The following is a 19,742-nucleotide window of genomic DNA, read 5'->3' as shown; positions in this document are numbered from 1 at the left end:
TGAGGGGAAGACCTCCAGAAAGCTGGAGAACCAGCCAACCAACAGTTGGATATGAGGATATGAGGACGGGATCAGGACTCCGATATGGATCTGTATTATGTCTCATATAATCCTCACATTCAGTCTTTAATTAATGCTAATTCTGTGGTGCACTCATTAAAGCAGCTGAAGCACATTAATGCAAACCAAGAAAGATTAACTTCTGAGCCACAGTCACATTTAAACGCCTCACAAATCACAGGGAGCACGAAGACGGGAATCTATCATACACTTTCCGCTAGATAGTTGGAGGATCTGGTCCCAATCCGGACCTGGATCTTTAGACCTGGAGGCAGAGGGAAGTCAGCAGTGAGGTGTTCTTTCCTCTGAAGACACATCAGTCTTATGTCTTCTGTCCAGGACAGACAGCGTCCTGCTCAGCTTGCTTCATAAAGTCAGGAGAGGAAGAGACCTCCATCTTCCTGAGTCCAGTCCTGTTCAGACGCACAGGTCCAAGACGCCCTCGTCCATCACCGCAGGTCCACTGCAGAGCTTCGGCTCCATCTCCTGCATCTTCACCCGCTCGGGGCTAAAGGACCTCTTCCAGCTGCCGTCTGTAGCCGTGAAGGACTGACTGGTGTCGGGCGGTGCGCTGGAGTTCCCTCCCGCGGAGTAAACCCCAGAATCTCCACTGGTGCTGCTGTCCTGACGGCTGTGTCTGCCACTGGAAACGGAAGGAAGAGCGTTAATCCCAGGCCTGGGATACACCATATCCATCACAGTTTACCCCACAGAGCTACACACCACCTGATGGTAGAAGAAATAGACCTCAGGAGTTCGGGGTTAAGTTTTAAAGATTAATGGTTTGATGTCATGTAGGGAGACATCTTTGGCTTGTTTTGTTTGAACCATACAGCAGAAAGGAACGAGAACTTTTTTTGGAACTGTGTTGGACCAAAAAGTCCAGCTGACCTGCTGTCTGACTCCAAGCCGGACTGGGCTGCTGGGAAGTCCCGCGCTGGAAGGCTGTAGGTTTCTAGGACATCTGGCTTTGGGCAGATGGTCACGTTAACACACAGAAGCTCCGGCTCTGAATCCGAGATGAGGTGAGGAAAGTCAGAGCCAAGTGGGTCAAAAAGGTACTGGAAGGAAGTTCAGAAGGAGACAAATTATGTCAAGTAGAAGCAGATGATGTAAAAACCCATGATGAAGGTCATGATGTGAGAACTGGGGCTGCTAACCTCTTTGAGGCCAGAGGACATCTTTGGGAAAAACATGTCCTTGCAGGTTTTAAAGCACCAGAAGGAGCCGTAGGTGGAGCTCAGCACTACCAGGAAGCAGACCATCAGAGCGCCCAGGAAGTATCCAGTGATCTGCCACCAGCGCACAGCACCTGTCACAGCAAACACACAAAATCATCATCATCACATATGAACATAAGCCAACGCAGATGAAACTACACATCTACTCACTGCTCCATGACCAGGACAAAGGACGATAATTCCATAACCATATTTATAGATAGACGTGTGGTACAATAAAAAAAAAAGGGCTCGATAAAAGGTTTATTAGAAAAACTAAGTTTCTCTTTTTTTAAATTATAGTCTACACGTAGCTTCATACTACAGTCATTACTTCCTCCCAACCAATCACAAACGCAGACCCAGGCACGCTCCGTCACCAAGCCCTGCCCCTCTGAAACCACAACAGCACGCGAAGCGCCCACGATGTCAGTCCGCCTAGCTGGAGCCGCCAGATCACAAAGTCACAGAACAGAGCGTGGGAACGTACGCCACCCGCAGTGCATCGTGGGACGCGGCTGCCATACGTGTAGACATGCAGAGTGAAACGGTGACATTGAAGAAAACATAAAGACATAAATGTTCCTTACAGAGAAAAACTGAATAATCAGACAAGGGAACATTATCTGGATGAAATAAGGCGCCATTGGTCCAGCATGGAGGACGGTTCCAGAAACCCAGGTGAGCTCAGTAAGGCACCTGCAGCCAGCGAGGCTGGATTCTGTCCTGTAAGCTGGAGATTTATACACTGGGACACATACTGGTCAGAGCACAACATACACAAACCATTTTATTAAGTAACATTTTTCTCTCCTTCACAAGGAACCGCCAAGCTTTGTGGGACTGTGCTGCTCAGAATCGTGTATTTGGTTCAATCATCTCCAGCCACCCTACAATCCTGAGGTGTGCTAGCCGTCTGGTCTCCTCAAGCTCCTCATCCAGCAGAAAGCCGGTGTTTTAGCTTCAGCACACACCAGTGTTTCCCCTACAAAACTTCGTAGTCGTAGTGATACCAATGTTTGAATCCAGTGAAGCCAGCAGTGAAGCTAGCAGTGAAGCTAGCAGTGAAGCTAGCAGTGAAGCCAGCAGTGAAGCCATGAAGCCAGCAGTGAAGCCAGCAGTGAAGCCAGCAGTGAAGCTAGCAGTGAAGCTAGCAGTGAAGCCAGCAGTGAAGCTAGCAGTGAAGCCATGAAGCCAGCAGTGAAGCCAGCAGTGAAGCCAGCAGTGAAGCTAGCAGTGAAGCCAGCAGTGAAGCCAGCAGTGAAGCCATGAAGCCAGCAGTGAAGCCAGCAGTGAAGCCAGCAGTGAAGCCAGCAGTGAAGCTAGCAGTGAAGCCAGCAGTGAAGCCAGCAGTGAAGCCATGAAGCCAGCAGTGAAGCCAGCAGTGAAGCCATGAAGCCAGCATTGAAGCCAGCAGTGAAGCCAGCAGTGAAGCCATGAAGCCAGCAGTGAAGCCAGCAGTGAAGCTAGCAGTGAAGCCAGCAGTGAGGCCATGAAGCCAGCAGTGAAGCCAGCAGTGAAGCCAGCAGTGAAGCCATGAAGCCAGCAGTGAAGCCAGCAGTGAAGCTAGCAGTGAAGCCAGCAGTGAAGCCAGCAGTGAAGCCAGCAGTGAAGCCAGCAGTGAAGCCATGAAGCCAGCAGTGAAGCCAGCAGTGAAGCTAGCAGTGAAGCCAGCAGTGAAGCCAGCAGTGAAGCCAGCAGTGAAGCCAGCAGTGAAGCCATGAAGCCAGCAGTGAAGCCAGCAGTGAAGCCAGCAGTGAAGCCATGAAGCCAGCAGTGAAGCCAGCAGTGAAGCCAGCAGTGAAGCCAGCAGTGAAGCCATGAAGCCAGCAGTGAAGCCAGCAGTGAAGTCAGCAGTGAAGCCAGCAGTGAAGCTAGCAGTGAAGCCAGCAGTGAAGCTAACAGTGAAGCTAGCAGTGAAGCTAGCAGTGAAGCCAGCAGTGAAGCCAGCAGTGAAGCCAGCAGTGAATCCAGCAGTGAAGCCAGCAATGAAGCCAGCAGTGAAGCCAGCAATGAAGCCAGCAATGAAGCCAGCAGTGAAGCCAGCAGTGAAGCCAGCAGTGAAGCTAGCAGTGAAGCCATGAAGCCAGCAGTGAAGCCAGCAGTGAAGCCAGCAGTGAAGCCAGCAGTGAAGCTAGCAGTGAAGCCAGCAGTGAAGCCAGCAGTGAAGCCAGCAGTGAAGCCAGCAGTGAAGCCAGCAATGAAGCCAGCAGTGAAGCCAGCAGTGAAGCCAGCAGTGAAGCTAGCAGTGAAGCCAGCAATGAAGCCAGCAGTGAAGCCAGCAGTGAAGCCAGCAGTGAAGCCAGCAGTGAAGCCAGCAGTGAAGCCATGAAGCCAGCAGTGAAGCCAGCAGTGAAGCCAGCAGTGAAGCTAGCAGTGAAGCCAGCAGTGAAGCCAGCAGTGAAGCCAGCAGTGAAGCCAGCAATGAAGCCAGCAGTGAAGCCAGCAGTGAAGCCAGCAGTGAAGCCAGCAGTGAAGCCAGCAGTGAAGCTAGCAGTGAAGCCAGCAATGAAGCCAGCAGTGAAGCCAGCAGTGAAGCCAGCAATGAAGCCAGCAGTGAAGCCAGCAGTGAAGCCAGCAGTGAAGCTAGCATTGAAGCCATGAAGCCAGCAGTGAAGCCAGCAGTGAAGCTAGCAGTGAAGCCAGCAGTGAAGCCAGCAGTGAAGCCAGCAATGAAGCCAGCAGTGAAGCCAGCAGTGAAGCCAGCAGTGAAGCTAGCAGTGAAGCCAGCAGTGAAGCCAGCAGTGAAGCCAGCAGTGAAGCCATGAAGCCAGCAGTGAAGCCAGCAGTGAAGCTAGCAGTGAAGCTAACAGTGGCTAACGAGGCTTTTATTTTTAAACTTACAGGATGCTTTACACTGCTCCTGTGTCTGATTTCCTGTCTGGCCCGATCTGAACTGAGCTGGACGTGTTGTGGAGCTGGCGGTCGGAACGAACCCGCGGCGCAGCCGGAACGCGGTGCACACGCACCCGGTTGAAGTTGGCTGTAAAACTGCTAGTGAGCGGTTCTATTTATTTGTTTTCATCAAAAGGTTATTTAAATTATGATTGATCAGATTTTCTGATCATTCTTTCTGTTAGCATTTACTGACGACACTCAGGCCACGTAAGCTGATTTCTTTTTCGTTTTAGAAACGTTCAGACGGTTAAAAAGGTGGTTGAATGTAGGGCTGAACATGAGTTCAGTGTCTGTGTTTGTTAGTAAAAGTCGCTCATTAAGCAGTAAAACAAAATGACTGCCGCTGAACTTCAAACATCTTGATATAGATGGATATAACATTTCTCCCTCCTCCTATCATCCTCCATCACCATGACGACAGTCAGAAATTAGAAAATCAAATATGAATTGAAAACAGACAAAAGGGGATCTATTAATTAAACAAACATGCAGCATACTTCCCAGTTAAAGTGAAACAGATGTGATCTTAATGAAACCTCCAGCTGTTGTTTAAACCAGAGTGGCACATGTAGCGTGTGCAGCTAGCCTCTCCTGCCTCCACACCACCCGACCCTGCTGGAGACATCTAGCATGTGCATTGATGAAATGTGTTACCTTCAGTCTGCACACACACTGGTGGCGAGAAGCAGCTGCTCTTGTTGTAGAAGTCGTATCGGGTCTGGACGCTCACACAGTACCGGGTCCAGGCTTTCAGGTCCAACACGTTCACCACGTTGACCTTCTTGCTCAGCATATGCTGGGGCAAAGCCTGAAGGACACAAGTGGTTTCACTTAATAAAGCAGCAGAACATTAAATATACGCCTGGCCTGTACGAAACATCTGACAGGATGCAGTAAAACCAGTAAACGTGGCGTTTCAGCCATCTTTTTGAAAACTAACCAAGTAAACTGGGTTTCAGGGTTTAGCAGTCGTACTGATAAAACAACAGACTCCACCCAAAGGTTTGGATTTTAGGATTCTTCTCTGGGGATGTTCAGAAGACCAGAAACTTGTTCCACATGGACAGATAGCTCCATAAATTCATCAGCTTTACTTTACAAGCATTTTAGTGGTGAAAGTACTGCATTTTTACAACATGTTGTCAATTTAAAACAAATCAGATCAATTTTAAAATACTTTTTTCTAGCAGGAGAAAATGTAAATAAGACTTTATTAGATTTATTAATATATATTAACAGATAGTCGAGTCTTGTTCCAGAGTCTGATGTTTGCTGCAGGGATGAGCTGAAGCTTTCTGTGCTGTTGTTTTATTTATCATCATCATTATTTAGTATTACCACTATGACATATGCTGCTCACGCTGTCGACCGGTCGGCTTGCCGAGTTCAGGGTTCTCTTATCTATTCCTTTAAACGTGTGCTAACAACTGCTCTGCCTGCCTTTACTGCCCCATTGGGACAAATAAAATTCATTTTATTTTAATTTCAATAATAATAAATGTATATATTTGTGGACAGTTGTTTATTTGCTTCATCTTGAGCAGATTGAATCTGTTTTCAAGCTCTTAAGACATAAAAAAACACCAACTGGACAAAAATCCACAGACAGGAGGGGAGTTGTGAGACTGTAAAGACCTGCTCAGACTCGGACGTGATCATTTCTGTGTTAGTGCGTTCACTCAACATGAACATGCAGACTTGTGAGCAGTGAAATGTGTCATGGAGACGTCCGGCTGTGGGTCCATGGTCGACCAACTCGAGCCAGATCTACTGTCACTGTAAACCCAACGTTTTGCTAGCGTTAAAATATTTTTCCCTTTTCGGTGACTTTTCTAACCTTACATACACTCACATTTCATAAAGCTGGGTTCGTGTTATTAGTACTTCTCAAACCAGATTTCAGACACGCTTGTTGTTCGACATCAAAGCAGCTGAAAGGAAGTCGGTATTTTTGTACTTCTCATGTGACTGAAAGGTCTGCTGTGCACACAGGAAACTCTGCAGGGGCTTTGTTGCACAAGTTAAACCAATAAACCACACTCTGCCGAGCTCACGGCTCTGCCAGCCGAGGTCGAGTACATGAGTTGTTTATAAAGCTGCTCCAGTTTCAGGTGTGTTCAGAGAGAAAACAGGAAGTGCAACAGAAACTGCGGCTTGGGGGATTTATGCTGCAACGCGGCAGATGATGAAGACACAAGCTCAGATTTGAGGAAGTTAAAACTCTGCTCTTTATTTTCACTTCACCTTACTGAGCTGAGTTCAGACCGAGACCAGCAATCACATGCTACAAGTTTCCTGTGTAGAGGTCAACACTGCATCTGCTGCCACTGCTGAGACTCAAACTAGGGCGGGCGACATATCGAGTATACTCAATGTGTCCCGAGAAGTTCTATGTAGGATGTACAAAATGTATATATCATGAACATCAAGTATGAACAATCAGCAGCATTTTAAGCGTCAGCGTGGGATTTTCTATGTGGCCTCTGTCTGCTGGTCAGAGTGTGTGCAGCTCGCTAGTTTAGCATGGTTAACAAGACGTTGGTTTTCTGTTTCTCCTCCACCTGCTTCTCCTCATCCTGCTCTTATTATTGGATAGGAGCAGATCTTAAAGCAGGTATTTGTCTGATTTACATCTGGTTGATGCAACTATTTTTCTTAGATGACATCTCCAGAATAAATTAAGTGCAGCTTCACGACTACCTGGGCTGTAGGTATAATCCTGGTCTCTACAGAAAGCAGAGACGTGAGATTACTACAGAAACGTCAGAATCCAGATACGTGTTACTGTGATCCTAGGAGTAATCTAGTATCTATCAGTAATCTATTTCGGACCAGCAGAATCTCTGCTATCATGTCTGGTTTGTGTGGAGAAATGGTCAGAAGCTGTAAAGTGGACAGAGATGTTCTCCTGGTTTTCATTCCTGTATAACAGCTGGGGTCTGAACTGTGTTTGTTTTGGATGCCGATGCTTGGTGGAGTCTTTTAGCTGAGTTTCTCCCGCCATGTTGCTATGCTACATGCTAGGATCTCTGCTTCCTGGTGTCTGCTAACATCCTCTGGACTGTAGGATCTCATGCTAACCTTGTATTGGGGGTATCTGTGATGAAGAGGTTAAAGTATCGTCTACCTGTCCCTCCACTGAGCGTTCCCAGTAAAGAATATGGTAGTAGAGATCCGGCAGATGCTCCCTCATGGAGGTGTTGATGCTGGTCAGAGGGTCAGAGATGGAAACTTGAAAGGCACTTTCATCCGGAGTAAGTTCGACTTTGGATGGAGGACCAACACGAGCTAGCAGAGGATAGAGAGATGGACAGATTAGCCGATATGTTGATGCTGACATCAAGTTTTGTAAATAAGGAACTTCTAAATTACAACTGAAGAACCAGTTTTGGAAGATTCATAATTTACTGGTGAAAGAAGGCTAATGCGTGAGTGGATTAGAGTACTCTCTGGAAGTCTGTCTGTTGTGCAGATTCTTTTAATTCGTCGCATTGATGGGGGAGGGTATTGCGATGTACAGGTCCCCAGGATGGTAGAGAGAAGAAAGAGGGAGGGAGAGGGGACCCCATAAAAAGCTGAAAATCCTGGCAACTCTAGTCAGTCAGTGTTCATTTTACTGCAGATGTGTAGTTCTGGATCAGAGTGAATTATTGACTATTGATCTGATTAATTCTCTTTACGTCGTTTGTGTGGAGTTTATTCTTTCTAGATATTAAAGAGTCAGACCAGGAATCTGTGTTGTATACTTGTTTCTCAGAAAAGTGGGATAATAAAGGAACCAACGAAGAACAGGATCAATAGCCAGAATTGATAATGGCATTGATAAATAAAATCTTATCAAATCCCATCCCTACCCAGGTCACTTGTAAACCTGGGTCCACATGCAAAGCTCTGACATACATCAAGAGCTCTACCAGGTTCTACTGGGGTTGAATAGGCAGCATGTTGGAGCTCTTGACTCATAAATGATCTCGTAGTCTTTCATAAGTCTTGCTTTAAAATGTCAGATCTGTACTGCTGAGGACACAAAGATCCCATTTCCAACACTGCAGCTGGCTGCTCTGTTCTACACATCTATCAGAGCAGGAGCTCGCTGGGTCTGATGGTGGACATCATAACCTGACACGGTCCTGTCTGCCTCTTACCATCTTTATCAGGACAGAACTCCACGGACACCCAGCTGGAGTGACGCCCGTTGACGCTGGCTCGTACACGGATCATGTAGATCGCCAGATAGTGGAGGTTGAACTGTGTGAGGTCACATGATCGAGCTGATGTTGCTTCACATGCGGTGGACCAGGTTGGAGACTTCCTCTTCAGCCTGTACTTCCTGATGAGGGAAGATGAAAACATCAGGCCCTGATCAGAGTAACGATCAACACGCATCGAGCTGCACTACTGATGTGAGACATGGAAAAATATCTGCACCTGGGCTCTCAGGTATAAATAAAGTGCAGCTTTTGTAATTAAAGAGCACAAACACACACATGTTTTATGAGTTTGAATGTGGTATAACAGGAAAAAGATTAAAAGAGGAAAAGGAAGAAACAGATGAACTGATAGTGAATCTGATGGAAAAAGTTGGAACAGGAGCAACAAAAGGCTGGAAAAGTACCTGGTACAAACCAGAAACACCTGGAGGAGCATTGGACAACTAACCAGGTTACCTGGCAACAGGTCAGTAACATGACTGGTATAAAAGGAGCATTCCAGAGAGGCAGAGTCTCTCAGATGGAAAGATGGACAGAGCTTCACCAATCTGAGACAAACTGGATCTAAAACTGGAACAATTTCAGAAAAATGTTCCTAAGTGTGAAAATTTTGAAGATTCCAGAATGGGAAAACATTCCTCTCCTAAAACTCCAGCAACTGGTCTCCTCACTTCCCAGACATGTTAGAAGAAGAGGAGATGCTACACCAAGCTGAACTACTTTTTACACCATGCTGAACATCACCCTGGAACTACTTTTTACACCATGCTGAACATCACCTTGGAACTACTTTTTACACCGTGCTGAACATCACCCTGGAACTACTTTTTACACCATGCTGAACATCACCCTGAAACTACTTTTTACACCGTGCTGAACATCACCTTGGAACTACTTTTTACACCATGCTGAACATCACCTTGGAACTACTTTTTACACCGTGCTGAACATCACCCTGAAACTACTTTTTACACCGTGCTGAACATCACCCTGGAACTACTTTTTACACCATGCTGAACATCACCTTGGAACTACTTTTTACACCATGCTGAACATCACCTTGGAACTACTTTTTACACCATGCTGAACATCACCTTGGAACTACTTTTTACACCGTGCTGAACATCACCCTGAAACTACTTTTTACACCATGCTGAACATCACCCTGAAACTACTTTTTACACCATGCTGAACAACACCCTGTAACTACTTTTTACACCGTGCTGAACATCACCCTGAAACTACTTTTTACACCATGCTGAACATCACCCTGAAACTACTTTTTACAGACATGCTCCTGCATCAGATTCACCATCAGCTCATATTTTCCATCACATGGTGAAATGTCTCCATTTCATCATCTGATCTTCTACTGGGAATAGAAGAAGGAAGATGAGGTTTATAAATCATCAGATTCTGTTTCAAAGAGACCCATCTCTTTGTAACTGGGATCGCCTTATTCCACCATGAAAATGAAACTGTAAAGGCCACTACAAGGATCATGTGATGGCTAGGTGGACATGGTGGAAACTGGTTCAGTAGCTTCTGTGGAAAACAAACAGCTTTAGATCAAAGTGGTGGATTACATCCAGATTCAACTCCACCTTCTTTCTTTGACACTTACGATAAATATTCTGTAGTGAAGTTGACGGTGTTAGCTTCTGCAGCACTCTGGTCCCAGACCCAGTTCAGGGAGTAATGTGTGTTCAACGTCACCATGTTCACGTCCCTCGGTGGAGCCAGCTCTGCTTCATCTGCAGGAAAAACCCAAAGCATACAACAATTTATGTTCATGTTCATGTTCAGGCCCAGGAGGTTCAGGACCAGAAGGTTCAGGCCCAGGAGGTTCAGGACCAGAAGGTTCAGGTCCAGGAGGTTCAGGACCAGAAGGTTCAGGCCCAGGAGGTTCAGGACCAGGAGGTTCAGGACCAGGAGGTTCAGGACCAGAAGGTTCAGGACCAGAAGGTTCAGGACCAGAAGGTTCAGGACCAGGAGGTTCAGGACCAGGAGGTTCAGGACCAGGAGGTTCGGGACAGGGATGTTCAGGACTGAGTTTGTAGATACTGATAGTAACTCGCCAATCCTGCCAAAAGTAAGGGGATCGGGATCCACAAGCATTTCGGTGTAAACACCATCCGTTACAAGGGAATCATAATTCTTTGTTTCCTGCCCAACACGCCATAGACACAGAAAGTTACGCAGTCCTGCATGACCGTTGTTTTGAGTTGGTAGGCAGAGAAGCACTAACATTTAGCATTAGCAGTATGCTAATAATTACTCAGAAAATCCCGCTAGTTAAATGATGGCTAGGTGGACATGGTGGAAACTGGTTCAGAATGCTGGCAGAAAAATGGAACCTATATTATTTTCATTGTTGAATTTAACCGTTGGCCACATTTAGTTGTTTTTCTGTGTTTTCTTATTGCAGATGGATGTTTCAGTGATCACAGTACTGTGAACTTTTCATAGCTATTATTCCTTGCTGGCTAAGTTACGTTGAACATCTGGAATTTATCTGTACTAAGCTACCATTTTACATGGTGCACAACTTAATCTGCCAAAGCAGAAAACTAGCATTTTCCTTCTGATTTTCCAGTAGGTAGGTCTTATTACGCAGTTTTCTCAATAGTAATGTAAAGGGTGGAGTCTAGAGAAGGATGGTACTTCTGTTTTTCCGATTTTGGTTTAAAATTAATTGCCTGAACGTACATGGACCCAGAAAGCCTCTGTAATAACAGACAAGCTTTTAGAGTTTATGGTCCTGGATTAGCAGCCCCCGTCCTTTGTGGAAAACATTCTCTGGTTTTTAATGGAAATTCTTTGATCTATTTACTCAGTAATTAAAAAGTTTTGGGGCAATCATGGTTTTCATGTGCTAATAAAACAAGAATTATATAAATAAATATTAGGGCTGTCAAAACAACGTAACTAATTTATGTAATTAATTGCGCTTTTTAAATGGAACTAACGCGCCCTCATCCCCCGCACTTTACGCGTGAGATAAAGAAAACTTTTTCCCGCAGTGCTTCCTCCTCTTCCTCCTCCTCCTCCTGCTGTTCCGTGATTGGCTGTCGGTGATCAGCTGATCGGCTTTTCTCTCTGGTTGTGCTTGTTTATTATTCATCTGAGAAGCATGAAACTAGCGGTTCATGGTTCATCTCATATTTACCACAAAGTTACTGGACGCGCTAGCAACAGTAACACATAGCAGTCTCGTGTCGACCAGACCCAAGCCGCTGTCACGTGAAGCTGAAGAATGAAACATGCTGATAACAGTCTGTTCCAGTTAGATGTTGTTTTCCTTTATTTCCGATAACTGGTCAGTATTAACGAGGTTTGCTGGTGAAACAGCTGTAAATCTATGTCATCAGACAGCCAGGCACACATGAAGACAGACCAGGTTCAGAGTGAAGCAGACGGAAAACAAAGCCAGGAGACGTCTTCTCTGGATCGTTGCTGCTGGACACTCAGGTCTGACCATGTAGGGCCTGAAACTATGACAGGTTCTGAGGTAAACCTGAGGACCTCCTCTAACTAGTAGCTGGCTGGTGGTAGACCGGGTTCATGCGTCAGATATGCAGGGCCGGCTCTAGAAAAGTTCTGATGGGGGTCCAGGTGGTGACACTGATCAGGAAAAGTTTAGAATTCATGAAATATTGAACTGATTATTAAAACTAAAGTGATGATGTAGAAAAGTGAGGAAAAACTCAAGTAAAGGTTTGTTACCATTTAATATTTATAGCATCTGCTCGTTCTGTTGATGCAATGCAGCAAAAACCGGTAGCTTTCAGGCAGAGTCACGACTGGTGATTAATCATGATTAATTTGTAAGCTGCGATTAATCATAATTAATTTGTAAGCTGTGATTAATCAGATTAATTTGTAAGCTGTGATTAATCTGATTTATACATTTCGTGTTTCGTAGATCCACCTATGCCAGGCCTATAACAGGAACTATATCATACATCGAAGTCTGTAACAAATATCTGCAGGTATCTACACCCCAGACATCGTAATCAGGACTGGAAGGAAAAAAATGGTATTGAAACATCCTTAGTTCGGGACCAGGAGGTTTGGGACGGGTTAGAGATATGAAGTGGAAATACCCGACGTGTCGACCTTGACTTCATTTACTGTATGGATCTTCCAAACAGAAGTGAGGTGAGATATGTGTGTGTGTGTGTTTCTTGGGGGGGGGGTCTTGTGGTAATTTTTCTCTAAATTCCTGTAATCACCTTTTCCACAAAGCTTTATTAATAATGTACAACAAACCTTCTTCTTATTATTATTATTATTATTATTATTATTTAACAAAAATATATAAACAGAAACCGAATTAATTTTTGTAAAAAAAAGATCTCCTTAATTCAGAAAAGCTTTTTAAATAAATTAATCTAAATAAATCAATGACGGCGGAGCAGCAGGTCAGACTGTTACCACATTCCAGGAAAAACTGATCAATAAGAAACAAACATGCAGCGTCTTAACAAGACCAACAAACGGGGAACAATGAAGACGAACTGGTTTGGTTTTTCTCTGAACCTGACTCATCCCCACCCAGCTGTAGAGAAGCAGGAAGCTGAGATCATGAAAAACATGAAGCTGCTTCGGCTTCTCATGTGACGAAAGCTGCAGAGTAAAACCGGCAGGCAGGAATGAGGCCGGAAACAGTGACTCAGATTCCTGCATTCCTTCTCTCCACCTCGGTTTATTAGCCGGGACACACCTCAGTTTCTACACAAAGACGACTCAGATAAACACGACGCACGTTCCCCAGTCACGGCCGCAGAGTTTATCACGTCCTGGATGGACACGTCCGTCATCCCGTCGCCTGTGTTTGAGTTTTTCTTAGAAACAAACTTTCCTCCTACATTTAGCTTCACTTCCTCCATCTCCCAGCAGCTCCGGCCCTCATCCCCTCTGGGCTGGTTTCAGCTAATGCTCAGAAAAGTAATATTCTAATAAAAGTAACTGTAATATTATAATGAAACTGTAATTATTATACTTTAATAAAAGTAACTGTAATATTATAATGAAACTGTAATTCTAATACTTTAATAAAAGTAACTGTAATATTATAATGAAACTGTAATTATAATACTTTAATAAAAGTAACTAATATTATAATGAAACTGTAATTATAATACTTTAATAAAAGTAACTGTAATATTATAATGAAACTGTAATTATAATACTTTAATAAAAGTAACTGTAATATTATAATGAAACTGTAATTATAATACTTTAATAAAAGTAACTGTAATATTATAATGAAACTGTAATTATAATACTTTAATAAAAGTAACTGTAATATTATAATGAAACTGTAATTATAATACTTTAATAAAAGTAACTGTAATCTCTGATGTTTCCAGGTTTCATGTTTTCTGTATGAATGTAAAACATTTCCAGGTCGGGAGGAAAACTGGTTCCATCTTTTCTCTCTGACTTCAGTGTGTATGATGAGGTTCAGGTGGAAACGTAGACGTTTGCACATTTAAAATAACTTCTAGATGTGAAACTCTGGATTTTTCACCTCCAGACAGCTGGAATTACATGTTGGTGCTTTTCTACATCCGTGCTGGTCTGGAGGCTGGAATAAAGCTGGACATGTGCAAACATGTCAATGTCTACATTAAAATTAATGTATAAATAATTAAATCTAAATAAATGAAATATAAAATGAAAACTGTATTATACTAAATAAAAATGATATATATATGAAGTCAACACCATGCATAAAACAGTATAAAATGTATAAATTAAATAATCTGACATAATTTTATAAATACAAAATTAGAAAAGGTCACTAGTTCGAATCTCGGCTGGGGGGAGGTTCGAACCTTGAGGGCGGTGGCCTTTCTGTGTGGAGTTTGCATGTTCTCCCCGTGTATGTGTGGCTTCTCTCCAGGTTCTCCGGCTTCCTCCCACCGTCCAAAGACATGATGTTAGGTTAATTGATAACTAAATTCTCCCTAGGAGTGTCTGTGTGTGTGTGTGCGTGTGTGGTTGTTTGCCCCATGTGTGTTGGCCCTGTGATGGACTGGTGACCTGTCCAGGTGTACCTGCCTCTCACCTGTTAATGCTGGGATGGACTCCAGCTCACGCGCAACCCGTAATGGAACAAGCGGTACAGAGAATGAATGAATAAAAATTAGAAAATCAATAAAATCTTTATTTATAATATTTAGTTTTAGATATATTATTTTATAGAAATATTTATATTCATATAAACACAAATATAAATACTTTGTATTTATAAATGTGTGCTTAAAAAAGGAACATTTCAGTCATGTAAGATAAATTAAATAGAAATAAATAAAATGTGTAACAGAGGCTAAATACTGTTGAAAGTTCACTCCTTCTCTCCAGAAACTTCCGGTTGTTTCTGGTGCTTTCTACCAGATCATCACGTGTAAACACAGAAGCGTTTTCATTATTCAGAGTTACTGTGCTGTTGTGTGAACTAAAATGAGTTTAACTCTCGAGATCTAGAGCTGGCAGGTAAGGAACTACAACCCAGAGAAGCTCAGGAGGAAACCCAGGGAGGAAAACAAACATACGACCAGCATGACAGAGCCTGGCGACAGACTGCAGCCTGCCCAGGAACCACAGAGTCCACTGCAAAAACCAGAGTCCATTACAACAACCACAGAGTCCATAACAATAACCACAGAGTCCATTACAACAACCACAGAGTCCATAACAATAACCACAGAGTCCATAACAAGAACCACAGAGTCCATAACAAGAACCACAGAGTCCATTACAAGAACCACAGAGTCCACTACAAAAACCACAGAGTCCATTACAACAACCACAGAGTCCATAACAATAACCACAGAGTCCATAACAATAACCACAGAGTCCATTACAACAACCACAGAGTCCATAACAAGAACCACAGAGTCCATTACAAGAACCACAGAGTCCACTACAAAAACCACAGAGTCCATTACAACAACCACAGAGTCCATAACAATAACCACAGAGTCCATTACAACAACCACAGAGTCCATAACAAGAACCACAGAGTCCATTACAAGAACCACAGAGTCCACTACAAAAACCACAGAGTCCACTACAATAACCACAGAGTCCATTACAAGAACCACAGAGTCCATTACAAGTACCACAGAGTCCATTACAACAACCACAGAGTCCACTACATGAACAACAGAGTCTACTACAAGAACCACAGAGTCCACTACGAGTACCACAGAGTCCATTACAAGAACCACAAGGTCCATTATAAGTACCACAGAGTCCACTACAAGTACCACAGAGTCCATTACAACAACCACAGAGTCCACTACAAGCACCAAAGAGTCCACTACAACAACCACAGAGTCCACTACAAGCACCAAAGAGTCCACTACAACAACCACAGAGTCCATTAACAGAACCACAGAGTCCACTACAAGATCCACAGAGTCCACTACAAGTACCACAGAGTCCATTACAAGAACCACAGAGTCCACTACAAGAACCACAGAGTCCATTACAAGTCCCACAGAATCCATTACAAGAACCACAGAGTCCACTACAAGTACCACAGAGTCCATTACAAGTACCACAGAGTCCATTACAAGAACCACAGAGTCCATTATAAGTACCACAGAGTCCACTACAAGTACCACAGAGTCCATTACAACAACCACAGAGTCCACTACAAGCACCAAAGAGTCCACTACAACAACCACAGAGTCCATTAACAGAACCACAGAGTCCACTACAAGATCCACAGAGTCCACTACAAGTACCACAGAGTCCATTAACAGAACCACAGAGTCCACTACAAGAACCACAGAGTCCATTACAAGTACCACAGAGTCCACTACAAGTACCACAGAGTCCATTACAAGCACCAAAGAGTCCACTACAAGAACCACAGAGTCCATTACAAGTACCACAGAGTCCACTACATGAACCACAGAGTCCATTAACAGAACCACAGTGTCCACTACAAGAACCACAGAGTCAATTACAACAACCACAGAGTCCATTACAAGTACCACAGAGTCCATTACAAGTACCACAGAGTCCACTACAAGATCCACAGAGTCCACTACAAGATCCACAGAGTCCACTACAAGTACCACAGAGTCCATTAACAGAACCACAGAGTCCACTACAAGAACCACAGAGTCCATTACAAGTACCACAGAGTCCACTACATGAACCACAGAGTCCATTAACAGAACCACAGTGTCCACTACAAGAACCACAGAGTCAATTACAACAACCACAGAGTCCATTACAAGTACCACAGAGTCCATTACAAGTACCACAGAGTCCACTACAAGATCCACAGAGTCCACTACAAGATCCACAGAGTCCATTAACAGAACCACAGTGTCCACTACAAGAACCACAGAGTCAATTACAACAACCACAGAGTCCATTACAAGTACCACAGAGTCCATTACAAGTACCACAGAGTCCACTACAAGATCCACAGAGTCCACTACAAGAACCACAGAGTCCACTACAAGACCCACAGAGTCCACTACAAGTACCACAGAGTCCATTACAACAACCACATAGTCCACTACATGAACCACAGAGTCCACTACAAGAACCACAGAGTCCACTACAAGAACCACAGAATCCATTACAAGAACTTGGAGAACAGAACATTTAAACCAAACACTTTGTGTAAAACCCCCTCGTGTTAAGTAGATGGGAGGGAATCTCCCCACCAGGTCCATGTCTGAATGTCACCCGACCAGATCTAAGGCTGAGCTGCAACACGTTTTTAGACTCGATTATAAGAAAATAACCACCATAAAAAAGGACAGATGGGTGTGTATATATTTACCATGGAAGCGCGGCCCTAAAAACAACGTTATTCATCTTCTCTGACCAGAATTCAGCAACGACTTTAACTCTAATTTAGCTGAAAATACAATTATTAGAAAGATTATTTATGACCCTTTACAACCAAAACTCACTTCGACTGCAACCACAATCATCCAGCACATGGCAGACAGAACAACCATGTTTCAGGGTTTTAATCTGCCATAATGTGTCAGATAATCCAGTTTAAGTTATTTTCAGCATCATTATCCACATTATTCATCACACCAGCAGGATGGCACAATGTGTTAGAAGAAACAGAAATTACTTTCTGTTTCTACATCGCAGACCACATTCCGATTTCACAAACATGACCTGAGCTTCGCAGCAAACAGTTTGTGTTATTTAAGCTGGTGATTAATGTGAGTTTAATCGGTAAAATTTTGGCTGCTTTACAACAAACAGCTGAATATTTTATATGGGTTTGGTAAAATACTCAGAATTATTTCGTCACGCGCCTATTAGGTAATGTCTGTAAAGATTCCCAATAAAATAATTTAAACGAGACAAACAGACTGGGAGAAGAATAAATAATAGTCTAAATGTTAGCGGGGTGTAGTTTCACTGAGACAGCAGCTCCGATACCAAACAAGCTCCGTTAGCCTGCTAGGCTAACACCAAGAACTCACCAGCGCTGCTGCGATGACACCAACAAAGAAGAAAGACGTAAACAGCAAACATGGCTGATTCGGGAGACGGTCTCTCAGCTAATCCCTTAACAAAACGTTTCCCAGGTGCTCATCGTCCTGGCTTGGTCCAGACGGACTCGGGCTCAGAAGAATGACCCAGTTCTTCTTCTCCTCGGGCTTTCTTCTTCTTTTGCTTTCTGCAGCCGGATCTATGGAAGCACAACACTGCCTCCTTCTGGATTCACCTGCATCATGCAGGCTGCATGATGCAGGTGAATCCACAAACCCCAAAGATCCATCAATGACCTTTATTACTTAATAGATCTGACTTGTGCATTATGAGGTTTCATTTAAGTATTATCAAATGATCTTAGCTGATTTTAATTACTTCATTTTATTTAATCGGATTTTAAATGTTTGCTTCATATGGTATTTATTTTTATTTTAATGTTACGTAGGACTTTGGTCAACTTTGCTGTTTTTAAAGTGTTTTACAGGCAAAGTTTCAGTTGCAGTTTTAAGGTGAGTCAGTTCAAGTCATCAGGATTACTACAAATATGTGGAAATGTACACATATGTACATTTAAAAAACCTTCTAGATCTGGAAAAATTAATCTGATCATCATGTGAAATACTGGATTTTTTTTTATCTCCAGATACCTGGAATTAAATGCTTGCTGATTTTATAGATTCAGTGTGATTTGGAAGTTGTAATCCATGGGTAAATGAGTAAATACATAAATTACTTACATACATATATATACATATATATATATATATATATATATATATATATATATATATATATATATATATATATATATATATATATATATATATATATATATATATATATATATATATATATATATACATATATATACACATACATATATATATATATATATATGTATATATATATAACAATATATAAAAAAATGTTGAAATGTCCTCGGGCAGCTGTAGCTCAGGAGGAAGAGCAGTTATCCACTGATCGATTCCAGGTTTCTATGACAACATGCCTAAACATCGTTGGGAAAGACACTGAACCTTGCATTGCCATTGTCTAGTGGTGTGTGTGTGTGTGTGTGTGCGAATGGGTGAATGTGATATGCAGTGTAAAGTGCTTTGAGTGGCCGAGCTGACAGGAAAAACGCTGTAGAAGTACATTCCATTTATCATTTTTAAAATTAGAAATATAAATTTATATATTTATACATATTTCTGTTTGAAAATATACATGTTATATTTCTAAAGTACATACAATAAAATAAGTAAAATAAAACTAAAATATTTAAAATTAAATTACATGAGTGATTGAGACAACATATAATTGAAAGACTGTTTTTCTCAGAAATTTCAGGTTTGTAGTTGCTGCTTTTTACTAAACAAGTGGAAAACATGGAGCTTTCATTATTTCCTACATGATGGAAAGCAGCCTATGTCCTCCCTTTACACAAATCTACCAGATTTACCAGATCTGGTAAAATTCAGAGTTGAATAATTATTGTCCAATATCAAAACTTTCAGTTCTGCCTAGGATCCTTGAATCACTGGTCAACTCACAGTTAAAACAGTTCTTAATTACCAATAACATTTTAAATAATCTCCAGTCAGGCTTTAGAAGTGGCCATAGTGTCACTGCTGCTACAATTGTGACAAACGATATTATCGGGGCCTTAGACAGAAAACAACACTGTGCTGCATTATTTATTGATCTTTCTAAGGCTTTTGATTCAGTCGATCAAGATTTGTTACTAAACAAATTACAATCAATTGGTTTAAGTTTGGAAGCTGTTGCATGGTTCCAGAATTATCTCTTAGATCGTTCTCAGCATGTTTATGCTGAAGGTTACACATCTGAA

General features: G+C 42.7%; 1 protein-coding gene across 1 annotated transcript; it reads right to left on the bottom strand.

Annotated features, from left to right (window-relative positions):
• Positions 1–107: 107 nt before the first annotated feature.
• Positions 108–18,070, bottom strand: LOC121649739 (interferon alpha/beta receptor 1b-like). The gene is made up of 8 exons (XM_042000784.1): positions 17,878–18,070; positions 10,014–10,143; positions 8,324–8,508; positions 7,306–7,466; positions 4,833–4,986; positions 1,221–1,372; positions 952–1,121; positions 108–703 (listed from the first exon to the last, which is right to left on the bottom strand). The coding sequence occupies exons 1-8, from the start codon at positions 17,927–17,929 to the stop codon at positions 478–480; spliced, it is 1,230 nt and encodes a 409-aa protein (XP_041856718.1). The 5' UTR covers positions 17,930–18,070; the 3' UTR covers positions 108–477.
• Between the last annotated feature and the right edge of the window lie 1,672 nt (positions 18,071–19,742).

The sequence above is a fragment of the Melanotaenia boesemani genome, chromosome 12 (genome assembly GCF_017639745.1).
Source record: "Melanotaenia boesemani isolate fMelBoe1 chromosome 12, fMelBoe1.pri, whole genome shotgun sequence".
Classification (NCBI taxonomy): domain Eukaryota; kingdom Metazoa; phylum Chordata; class Actinopteri; order Atheriniformes; family Melanotaeniidae; genus Melanotaenia; species Melanotaenia boesemani.
This window is presented reverse-complemented; position numbering and strand designations above follow the sequence as displayed.